Raw genomic sequence first — 12,933 nt, 5'->3', positions numbered from 1 at the left:
GAAGACAAGTTTGCAGTGGGATGAACCAGATGTTTCCTGTCTGGAGGGTTCCCAAGAAGCTAGACCTTAAAAATGTCATCAGATCAGGGCTGAAATTTTTCAGGACTGACAATAGGCTGTTTGTAACTTTGAGGAAAATGTAATGTTTCTTCAGGAATAAGGAGGAGTCATATATTATTATATTTTTAAAGCATTTGCTACATGGAAATATCACGCAGATCAGAGATTGTTTTGAAACATAATTCTAAAGAAAATCATGGTAGAAATAGCTCAATTGCTAACTGAAGTGGATGACTTCTTACCTGAATCATCATAGGTACCAGCAAAATGGGAAATACAATGATGCTTTTTAAAAGTTGATGGAATTTCAGCCCAGTAAGCCTGCCAACCATTACAGGGAACTGATAGCTTGCAGTCTAAAGAAGAGAACTGGCTGAGGATTGAATAAACATGACATAGTGGTAAAAAGTCTCTGAAAGTTTTGCAAGGAGAAGCTATGTATTATAGCTATAAGGGAGCTCTTTCCAGAAATTACCAAGGACATAAACAAGGAAGATATTCCAAAAGGTATTAAACAAGATTCAAATTTATTATAGACAAATGTAAACTGATACATATAGAAAGAGAATAATCCTAAACTTCACACACTGCACCCTGAATTGATCTTTCCATCTTGCTGTTGCAATAGTCAGTTTTACAGAACAGCAATTCTTTGCTCACTAGCAGCTGAAAAGTATGTATGAAAAAGTATGCTGCAGCTTCCCTCATGGAAATTGTTGCAACATGAAAACAAACAAAAAAACACAGCGAATTACCAGAACCTTGGTGCTTTTCTGATTTTCCTTATCTTAAGATGGAATATTGTAAAAACAGACAAGGTACAGACAAGGTACCAATGAGACTGCATGGGTAATCAGACACAGATAAGTTCTGAAACAAAGGATAGCTAAGTAAACTGACTTATCTGTATATGAAGCTCAGTTGAAGAAGGAAAATGAAGTAGAGATTATAAGACTTATGTGAAGCCATGAGCAAGTTGAGAAAAAGCATGGTAATCCATGTTACCTCTTCCAATCTAGCACTGGAGGTAATCACTTGAAATTAGCCAATCTACATGCCTGTATACTTAGCTCAGGAGTAAATACACATTTGATAAGAACCAAGCCTGCTGTTCGCATTTTATGTTCTGATGTAATTTTTTATAATTATGGCAAAAATTTCTAGCAAAAATTATTCTAAAGTGCTAAAAAACAACTCAGCTAAATGTATTCAATATTTTCAGTTTCTAACAGGTTATTTGTGTCTTTCTATGGACAAATCGAGTTGTCAGTTTTTTTATTTGGAAACTCTTTACATCCTCTTCCAGAATTTGATGATTTTTTGTTCTCTTTATCATCTGAAAGAAATTGAAGTATTTTCACTTTACTGATCATCATGTTGATCAATAGCCAGGCAACCATGGATCTCTTCAAACTGCAGATAGCATGAATATCATAAAAACTTGGATCATTCTCTGTTTGAATCTGCAGCAGATTTAATGTTACTTTCATAGGTTTCATGGAATATTTCATGTGCTGAGAAATTTCTCACAAAATCTGAGAACAATGTCAAGTTTTCTGTGCAAGTAGCACATTCAGAAAGTTTGAATAACTGAATACAGTAGAATAGAGTCAGGATGAATTTGTAATGTGTTTTGCCACTCCCTTACCTTCTCAAATATTCCTGTGGCCTCAGGAAATCAAAGTTTTTAGACAGTCTGCCACTTAAGTAAATGGACAATTGTATCTATCTATCTATTTATTTATTTTGCATTGTGTGGCTACAAATGCATTAGTTTGACTTACTACTGGAAAAATGGAAGCAAAGTGGACACAGACGCTTGATTCAGAACACTTCATTAGTGACCTGCTACTGTTATTGTTTCATTGAAAAAGACCCATATGCAGAAAAGATATCAAAATTTGCACTTCAAAAAGCATTTAAAAAAAATAGTTGTGTTTTATTTTAATTACATCTTTTATATCAATAAATCCTGTGCTGGAAACCCAACTCAATCATCCTGTCATCAGGCTGCTTACCAGGCTGTTCATTTTATCAACTCATAGGCAGCTATGGAATCTCTGGAAATAATTTAATTTCTCCCTCACCTTTTACCTTATGGTTGGATTTTGAGATGTATTACTGTATTGTAGATGCAAAAAATGTAAGTACATATATATTCCAAGAGACATAATTAAACACAAAAAATGCAATAGGAATCAGTTGTGGTTACTATAAATGTGAGTCTCTTCTGGGTCTTGGAAAAAAAATGAAAAGACTACTTTTATGTAGATTTTGTAATTTAGAAAACCTAGGCTTATTTTAGGAAGAACCCTTCCAGAGTTCAAGGAAGTGCAGGATAATTGTCAAAATGATAAACTCTTTAAAAAAATAAACACAACACTCAACAACAACAACAACAAAAGTTTTCAAAATATCACGGTCTTCACAGTTTTAAGAAGTCTTCAGAAAAAGAGATTCCCTCTGTGGTTTTGTAGACTCAGAAGTTTTCAGAAAGAACAAAATCATTTCGGTATTTAAGATAGCTCCTATTTCCTGCATAACTTCTAATACTGCTTTTTCATCTAGTCACTCTGACCTTGGAAGTTCAGTCTCTAGCTCTAGGTCTAGGTCATGATGAATCTTTCAAAAATGAAACTTTCTTACCAATTTTGATATAGAGAGAATTTTGAAGTATTTTTGGCTTTAAGGTATTTCGGAGTGAGATCTTTCAGAGTGAGAATTCCAGAGTGAGATCAATCAATATAACATTTTTTAGACAATTATTGTAATTTTACTAATTTAAATGTTATAAACTGTTAAAAATATAATAAGCATTAATGTTCTTATAATTACTGTAAGAGTGGTTTTGAGATTTTTCCTGTCTTATTTGTGGATCCATTTAACATCACCTTTTAGATGCAATAATAATAAGAAGATGCCTTGGTGTTTAATTGTCTATATGTTTCAGACCTGATTCACCACTGTTTACATGTAAATGTACTCTTTTTCTGCCAGTGCAGAAGATCCTCTGTTGATTTAGCACGTAAAGACAGTTACAACTGCATGCATGGTTCTGAAGGCAAGAGTCAAGAGCACAGGGGCCCCATGGTCATTTCACTGTAATGGATATGGGCTTGAGGAAGAGTGAACAGATTTCCTATTGGTCAACAATTGGTTTCACAGCTGATGTCAAAAACAAGAATTCATTTTTTGTGATCACTGAATGAGATAGCTGGGAAGAGATGGGGCCCACCTGATCAAGTGTGGGCAAAGACATCTTTGTCCAAAAGGAGCTTTAAACTAGGAATGGTGGAGATGATAATCAACAATCAAATGAAGAAGATGGTAGACTAGGCTGTCAAGAAATGGGTTGTAGGATGTATGGGTGAGAGAGACCTTGGAAGTAGAACAGGGTTCATCCTAAGTGTCTGAACACAAATAAGAAAGTGTTTACAGGACAGCATGATAAGGGAAGCTGTCATACGTTTTCAGTAAAACCTATGCAACTGAGTGCCTCTGAAGTGCTGTGTACTAATGCATGTGATATGGAGGACAAGCAGGAAATATCAGAGGTTGGTGTGCTGTTGAAGGTCTGGGAACACAGGGACAAGATACCCATATGGAAAGCTGGAGTTAATGGATACAGGCTCATTAGTAAGGACAGCAAGGGAGGAAAGTTACCCTGTGTGTGAGTGAGCAGTGGAAATGCATGAAGTTCTTGCTAGGGATGGATGAAAAGCTAGCTGTGAAGTTATAGGTAAAGATACGTGCTTCTGGAGGGACAATCCCAGCAGAGCACAAAAAATCCAGGGGCTTTCTTGATTGATTGCTTTGCCAATAACTTCATAGCAAAGGTGTCTTGAGAGCTGATATAAGGAGATGCTTCACTGGATCTCTTAGCTGCAAACAAGTAAGAACTGGTCAGAAGTGTGAACAGGGGCAGACTTGGCTAGATGAGATATTGGAGATCAAGAACCTGTGAGCAGGATCACAAGCCTGTTTTGAGTTTGAATTTTTCAGGGTCTTGCTTGGAAGAATTTTGTAGGATACAATTCTAGAGAGAAAAGGGATTCAGGAGAGCTGGTTGATTTTCAAGGATCATCTCCTCTACACTTAAGAATGGTTCTTCCTGACATGCAGGAAGTCAAGCAAAAGAGGCAACAAGCCTGAATGAATGCCGAAGAAGCTGATGAAACAATTCAGGCATAAATAGAAAGCATAAAAGAGATGGAAGCATGGTCAAGTCACCCTGGAGATAAGGTGCTCTTTTCTTCTATGTATCTAGTAGCAGGATGTGGCAATGGCTCAGAGCTGCCTCACAGGAGGTTCAGGCTAGACATTAGGAAAAACTTCTTTACTGAGATGGTAGTTAGACAGTAGAACACGTTTCCTAGAGGGCTGATTGATGCCTTGTTCCTTCCTGTGTTCAAGAACCATTTGGATAAATAAACACATTGCTTTAACTTTATGTTAGTCCTAGAATAGTCTAACAAAGCCATTCAGCAGTATTTTAGGCATCCAGATGGATGTGTTTGATTTTGTCTTAAAACCTCTACAGATGGAGCTTTCCTGACTGAGTATTTCCTCAAGCTGTTTCAGTACTTCACATAGGATTATGAAGTATCAATGGCTATCAATGGTATAGAACACATTAATATATGTTACAATTATTTATTGTGCCGAAGGCAGTCACCACCTATGTAAAAAGCCTGTAGTAACATTTTAAATGTTGAAATGAAAGAACAGGTTTTCTGTACTTGGAAAATAGCACCAGATATTCTGGTTAATCTCTTTCCTTTAACTATTCTCAGTCTTCTTGAATTTTCTTTTCTTCTTTTTTTTCTTCTATTTTAAAAACTCCCATTTGGTCTTTGAATGAACCACTGTCTCAGAGGATGATGATTTGATAATTTCATTACTACTGGAAAAAGTAGAAATTGCCTGTCTGAGCTATAGACTTTATCCTAATTGTTGCTGTGGTGCTATAGAAGAAATATAACTATGACAGGTGAAAACTGCTGCTGTGCATGAAGAACCACTTTTTTTGAATTTATTTTGCTGAAGTGATAACACCAACAGCAGTAACTCAAAGGATGGGTCACTTGCTTGCTATAAGAAAAAATAGGAATGTAACTGCACTGCTCAAAGGTAGAAAAAGCAACCTTGCTTTTAGTGGTCCCTTCTGATCATGTCTGTTTTCTTCCCTCAGAATTATGTTTGCGACTGATATTTCAGTTTTATTTCTTAGTTGGAAAATGTCTGATTCAAGCAACTCTTAGAGGAAAAAAACTTGATTCCACATTGAACTGTACTAGTTCCAGTTTAGTATTTCTCCAAATGCCAAGCTGGGAGTGATTCTCAGACTGTGATTTATACACTGACAGTAATGGCACATATTTTTGAATAAGTAGCCAAAAATATTCTATTTGTTTAAATAACAAGAAATAATTACCATAACAGTGTTGTAAATCAACTGAAAAAGATTTTAGTTAACTCCCACACACCCAAAATAATAGGAAAAGAAAGCAAAATTAATATTTGATGGTATGTTTCTGAAAAACACGTACTCTCATTTTAACGTTTCTTCCTCTGAATTTTTATCCTTGCCTCTGGATGGATAAATACGCTTATTCCAGGACTAAATAATTTATTGAATTAATAATAAATACTAATGCATATAAAAGAAGTATGGGAATAAGATGTAAGTAGGATTAAATGCTTAGAAACCATATGAGAATGAGTAAATTATTATGAATAGAAAGGAGCATAGTGCTTCCAAGCGTTTCTCTAAAATACAGTTCAAAATTAAGCTAATAAAGGAACTGTCAGTGAGGAGAAAGTTGAGTTAACCTTATAATTTTTCTTCTCTGTTTTGGATTCTATGCTAGATTTATTCATTAACTGAAGGAAAAGGGCCTTAGTTTTATTTTTTTGTTAAACCACTGCACTAGTACAGGAAACCTTATTTGTATGACTTCAAGATTGCTTTTATTCTTTATGCAGGTGTTGGCTGCACATATGGATTCTTGGTTAAAAGTCTCAAATCTAGTAATAAATTCTTGCTTCTAGTCACACCCTCAGAAACCAAACTCTTTCAGGTTCTTCTCCAGCAATTCACTTAGAAACAAAAATATTGATTGTAGATCATTTTGTCCAATCTGCTTCTTGTTGCAAGAGTACTGCCAACACCAGCTTAGGCCAGCTGTGACTATCTAGAAGAGTCTTGAAAGTCTCTAAGGGTGGAGAATAGACAGCCTTCATAGATATCTGTTTCAGGGTTGCAACACCATCCTACAATCCAGACTGAACCTTGCATTCTGTAGCGTGTACCCTTTTGCTTTAACATCTACTGCTCCTGAAAGAGCTTGGTTCCACCCAGTTTTCAATGCCCCTGCTAGCAGTTGTGGACTGCAATTTTGGCTTTCTCCTCCAGTACGTACTCTGCCTCATCACTAGGCTGAACAGATCCAAATCACCCAACTCATTCTTACAGGCCATGCTGCATGCCTCTGACTACCTCCAGTCCGAGGAGACAGCCAACAAACTTCCTGACCTGAGAGACCTGAGACAGGACACAGGTAGAGCACGGGTGAGGGCAGGGCTACTTCTCTTTTTCCAGCCACATTCATCCTTAAATAATTTGTTACACAATGAGAGTGTGCTGGTTTTTTTTGTTTGTTTGTTTGTTTGTTTGTTTGTTTTTTAATATAGTTTAATTTGGAACCATTTTCCAACAAGACTGCAACTCAGTCCAGAATTTTTCCAACCTGCTTATTTGTCCTTGGGTGCAGGATTTTGTACTTCTCCTGGTTGAACTTTCTGAGTTTTCTGTGGGCTCACAGTCTCTATGGCACTGAGGCTGTGCTGTGTAGCTCACTTCGCTCTCAATATAGTGTCATCCACAAATGAGAAGGCCTGCTTTTTGTCATCATCCTTGTATAAAGCAGCACTGGGTTTGGAGTCAACCTCTAAAGGAGATTTTACTCATTACCTGCCACAAAATAAATGGTAAATCCATTACTGCTGCCTTTTGTGTAATACTCCCTATAATCCACCTATGTCTTTCTGCTCAGCCTGTACCTTCCTGGCTTGCAGACAAGAATGCTGTAACCTAAAAGCCTTACAAATTTGAGGCATTTATGCATGTCACTCTCCCTTCAATCATTTAGTGAATTATTTTGTCATAGAAGTCAATCAGAGTCGTCAATCATGATTCAATTTCATGGATTCTCCTTGTTTTTGTCAGAGATGAATCAATCTTCTGCTATTTGTCAGGGCCTGTTTCAATCTCCAAATGTAAAAAATACATTGGTCAGCTCTTTCAGCACCCTGGAATGAACCTCATTTGGCTCCAAAGATTTGAGTTATTCATCTACATAATTTGTTATTTTTGAAGAAATTCTCTAACCTGTCAACATTCTTCTGTTGGATGCCATGTTGAGTTGGTGCATATAGACCGCTGTCGGCAGGCTTTGCCAATGATATCTGGACAAAAAAAACAGTTTCAGTTGTTTCTGTGAATTCCATGTAGTCAGTCAGTGTTTTTTTTCCCCCCTAATTCATCAACTCATCTGTTCTTTCTGAACTTCCACTTACTGTTGTGTAATTCAATTCTTGTTGCCCTCTTTGTCCCTCACTAGTTATAGCTTCAAATTAGTTTTAGTGTAAATTTTCAAACAGTGCTTTGATACCCTTTCCTGCCTATTTTTATTTCTATTATGTGACCTTTTGCCTTATAATTTAAGAAGGAGTTTCTTGCTTAGCTAAGAGGATCTTCTTATGAAATACCTAGTCTTCTGCTGTTGTAGGATAAGTCTGTTCTTGAGCACTTCATTAATTTTCCTTGAAATGTTTTCTAGCTCCTCTGGAAGCTTTACCCCATCATGGCTCTAATAATATTCTATCTAGTAATTCCCTATGTAAATTGTAATATGATCTGAAACCCCAAATCTGATCTGTTCTTCTGAAACCTTTGGTCGCAGTTTTGTTGTTTGCCTTCCCAGCATACTTCTGGATCCTGAGCTCAATTACATCTTGTGGTTGCTGAAGACAGATGTCCTATCTGTGGCCACATTCACTAGCAGTTTGTTTTATTTTGGTGAGCAGTAGGTTGAGACAGTTTATGCCTTTTGTGGTCTACACTTTTTTTGGTGAACACTACAGTTCATTGTTCATACTTTACCTTCATGATAGTTACAGATGGAGTTCCTCAAGATTCTACTGTGGGATGTGTCCTATTAATTGTCTTTGTTGATGATCTAAAGGAGGAAATGGTGTGTACGCACTTTAAGTTTCCAGATGACACAAAACTAGGGGGTGCAATTGATACACTGAGTTGCCGTACAGAGGAAGCTAGATGAAACAGAGAAATGGGCTGACAGGAACCTCATGAAGTTCAGTAGGGAAAAATGCAGAATCCTGCACTTGTGATAGGCTTAATTCACTGCCACTGTCCAAGCTCAGTAACAGCTTTGCTGAAAAAGGCCAGGAGAACAGAAATCTGAGGCATGAACGCAGTACTGTAGCATGACAGCAATGAAGGACAACAGTATTCTGGTCTGTATCAGTAGTAGCCAGCAGAGCAAGGGAAATTATTATTTCACCTTTATATGGAACCCTTTAATCCATATCTGGAATGGTACGGCCTGTTTTGCACCCCTCATTACAGGAAAGGTGTTAAAAATTTCAGCAAATGTAAGGAAGAATCACCAAAGTGGTTAGGGCTTGAGCCTTGAGTAGAGAAACTAAGAGAACAAAATTTGCTCATCTTGGACAAGAGATGGCTTTTGATCATATCTGGCAGCGTTCTAAATTCTGCATAGAGGTTAGCAAGACTCTTTATTGAGATGACTGATGAGACTGAGGAACAGGAGTTAAAACAGAAATTCTGGCTAGATATAAGAGTGACTATGGACATAACTAAACTGAGAGAGTTTTTTGCATTCATCTTTGAATGTTTTCAAGACCAGACCGGGTAAAGCCTAGAATGATGAGCTAGTCTGAGATAATAGCTGACCCTGCTTTGAACAGGAGGTTGGACAAGAGATATACAGAAATGTCCAGCTTGAGTGATACTATGATTCTGTGAACTTACTAAACTTAAAGCACACAGCACTCATATGCAGCAGCTTAAGACCATTAATTCACTTACTTTAACTTTCCTTAGTATTTCCTGATATCCAAGTCTAAACAATTATTGTAAGAATATACTCTACCATTTTGCAGTTAGCAAACCTTTATTATTTTGTTTTCAATAAGCTGAGAGTACACAAAGACAGCAGCATGATGTTGATATAAGGGCAGTTTTTATATCTGTTACTTAATTTGTCCTTCAGGAATGTTATCTAGGCCACCCTAGATAGGCCTTCCTGTCAATGGGACACAGAGCTGTAAAGATGTGATAATACTATCAGCTTATGTTAGAAAGTTAGAAGGCAATTCAGGAGAACTAGAGATTTCTATTTCAGATAGTGTTTGTTAGTTAGCAAAGAATGAAAATGTTGTAGCCTAGATAATAAAAACCATCTAATTAGAAGCCTGCATATCAAAGATGCTGAGCTCCTGCAGTTCCCTGGAATTGGAGCTGCTGCCTAGCTCTGAAAATGAAACATATTTCTAAATTGTGTTAGCACACATGAAATATCAATGCGATATTAAACTTCATCTAAATTATATAACTCTACCTACAGCACTGCTTACTTTTTTTTGTGGAGTTCTTTGGTATTTTACACTCAGTAGATACTAAAGCAAATGTGATTAGAAAGTATTTAGAATCTCTTGAATTTACATAGTTTTTATTTATCATCTATCATATGAATCCAGCTGGTAGGAAATAGGCACACACAAAGGCATATAGACTAAAAGTTGCAGGAATAAAAATTTTTGACCATAAGTTATATCTGTTGGCAAATATTCTTCATTGGAATATTGTATTTGTCAGCTACAGTCCACTGAAATATTTCTGTAAAAATACCCAGCAATAATTCCTTTTTTGGTATTAAAATGTCTTTTCCATTTCATGAGATTCCATGAGGTATTTTATAAGGTCTTATTTTTGGGTTTTTGTTTTATTTTATTTTTAAATTCCTTTGGCTCTCCAAATTGCTCAGGTTGTGTAACATTTTTTTAATTGTTATGAACTCTGGCTGGCAGAAGTTTGAAAGGTTATAGGAAGCAAGTATATGTCTTAAGTAAGCATAAAGATTATAATTATTATTTTTTTTTAATATGGGTCGTTTGCTGTATGATCTTCTGAAACTTTCTGCATAAACCTGAAATTCAAAATTATTAAGCTAATCTCAGTAACAGGTATGATTTAAATTAACACAAAACCATTAAATGCTTTTTGTCCTCTGACACTGCTTAATTATGTATGAACAAAGTTAATATTTCGTTAGTCACAGGAAAAATAGTAATTGTTCCAGAAGCAGTGGAAAATTTCCCACTGTTTTTTTTTTGGGGGGGTTTTTTTTTTTTGGGTTTTTTTTTTTTTCTTTAATAGGATTTAAGTTTTAGCAGCAAAGCAGATGTTTGAGGCGGTGATAACTGTTCATATTTTTACATCTTCGAGTGCCTAATTTTCTTTGTTTTTTATTTGCCAGGGGCACTACTAAAAATTACTTTGCCTTTGTTCATTTTATTATTGTCCAAACAGATGAGGAATATAACTGAATCCAACCAGTTCAGGTTTTCAACAATGTGGTCTTCATCGAAGAGTTCTTCCCCCTTCCTCCCTCCCTGCAAGCAGTGAACATTATAACTGATAAGTCATCAAATCAGTGAAAGCCTTCAAGCAAGAGGCATAACTGTGAATTTCAGGAAAGATGAGTTGAGATGCAACAGACTGAGATCAGTCCTGTAGTTCAGCTCATCCTTGGGAGCAGTGTAAATGAGGTGCCAAAGGCATCACAACTTCTGTGTGGAACACTGTACTGAGTCTGCATATCTGCCAATCCTATGATGTAAACCTCAGTACTTTCAGACTTTCTATGCTACACTTGCTATCATAACCTGGGGGATCTTAATACATGAAAGTATCAGAGTTACTGGTCATATCTCAAAAGCTGCAACAGTTTAAACCACTATTTGTTCAGTGAAATTATTTAGAGACAGAATAGGCCATATAAATGGCATTGTGACAAGGTGCCTGCCATGCAATGAAAATCACACTTCTGAGCTGAGCACAAGTGAAATGTGTGTGAAGTAGAGTGCTTGGTGTGCTTCCTGGTAGGGACATAAGGACGTGAAGCAAGAAGGAGCAACCATCCTCCTTTATTAAAGTTCTTTTTCCTTCCTACTCTGGATTCCTAAAACCGAATCATTCCTTTCTCACAGAAAAATTAACAAGCATGTGCTGTTGTAAGAGTGACTAGGAAACTTGTTTCATACTCCATGCTTACACATCTTAGTGCCTGATCCAGAGCTAGAACTCAAACCCCTGAAACTGGGGCAGGTATGTCTGCACTGTTATTGTCACAATGAAATTAAGCAATGATTAGTCTGTGTGATACAAGCTATAATGTGACAGCCATCTGAATTTTCCTTTGCATTTTCCTGTAGCAGTGAGCTGAAAATTTCTGTCTCCTATCTAAAAAATAGTATATTTTTAATCAGAAAGTCATATCACTTGTTGATATGTTAAACTTTCATTCAGAAAGTCCTAATAAAATTTAGAGTATGTAATTTTTAGTACAAGGTTATGCTGTAAATTATCTAAAATTTCACAACCAGAAAATTTGCAGACAAAATTTTCATAAAAAACATGTATAGTCTGCATTAATTCTTGAACTATGTGTTGAGTATGCAAAATGAAAATGAGTGAGTGAGCATACCTGATGTGAGCAGAGAGAAATGGTTATTTTAGCTTTATTTAATGTTGCAGTGTAAACATGGAGCTAATTTTTGAAGTGAAGTTGTAGGTTTAGTCATACAGAGAAGACTTTGGCCTCATGAATGCTTCCTGAGCTCATAAATACACTTATTCCGTAGGGACATGTGATGCTTACATAAAATGAATGGGAGAAGCATGGTGAAACATTTTAGATTGTAAAACCAACTAGAAACAAGAACAAAACGTAGGGATAAATGTTATGCAAGGAATTGGGTCTGTGTAAATTAAAGGAAGAAAAGGAAGATAAACTGTAAGACAAGCAGAACATGAAAACAAAATCAAAATGTAGTTTTAAACAAGTTTTTGCCATCAATATAAGAGTTTGACGATATCAGTCTCTCATGTTTCACCATGATAATGCCTCTTGCTGGTAAGTTTATGATTCTGGGATTTTTTTTTTAAAATACAGAATTTATTTATTTATTCATTCCATACACCAAATGCACATAGACTAGGAAATCACGTGCTAGCTTGTGCTCCGAGGTTTGAGAAATCTAATTTGAAGGAAATAATCCAGGGGAATCAAAATCTCATGCTGCCAGGTTAAAGCTGTGAATATCTCCTCCTTGATGGTATTCACACAGGAATCAAGGGAAATGTGTAGAGGGCATGGTGGAAATCTTTGACATGCTACTGGCTACTGCTGCTCGGTTTCGGATGATGAACCTTCAAGGGGAAGAATTTGTATGCCTTAAGTCCATCATCCTGCTCAATTCTGGTAAGTGGTGTGCTTTGCTGTCACTTGGGTAATTGTAATTGTTCTGCATGTGGTTTGAGTGCTGCCTGCTTCTTGTCTCTGGTGGTTTTTCCATTTTGAGGCAGCAGCAACTGAAAGGGTTGTCAAGACAGAGAAGGAACAGCGAAATGCGTGGAACCCAGCAAATCAACACCTTCAGAGGTTGGTTCACTGAGTGCAGCTGGAGGATGACTGGGGCCGATGGGTGTTGAACAAGACACTGGAGATCTTGTTAAAGTCCTCATCACAATGAACTGAGGTAGCT

The 12,933-nt window shown here is 36.6% G+C and overlaps 1 protein-coding gene across 1 annotated transcript in view; it reads left to right on the top strand.

Moving 5' to 3' along the window:
• The window catches only part of ESR1 (estrogen receptor 1), a 156,469-nt gene that overhangs the window by 132,674 nt on the left and 10,862 nt on the right, over nucleotides 1–12,933 (top strand). The window contains 1 exon segment of the mRNA XM_042839647.1: nucleotides 12,517–12,650. Within this exon segment, the coding sequence (XP_042695581.1) occupies nucleotides 12,517–12,650 (134 nt within the window).

Source organism: Centrocercus urophasianus, unplaced genomic scaffold (genome assembly GCF_019232065.1).
Source record: "Centrocercus urophasianus isolate 14NV4802_14NV808 unplaced genomic scaffold, USGS_Curo_1.0 seq_10, whole genome shotgun sequence".
Lineage (NCBI taxonomy): Eukaryota > Metazoa > Chordata > Aves > Galliformes > Phasianidae > Centrocercus > Centrocercus urophasianus.
This window is presented reverse-complemented; position numbering and strand designations above follow the sequence as displayed.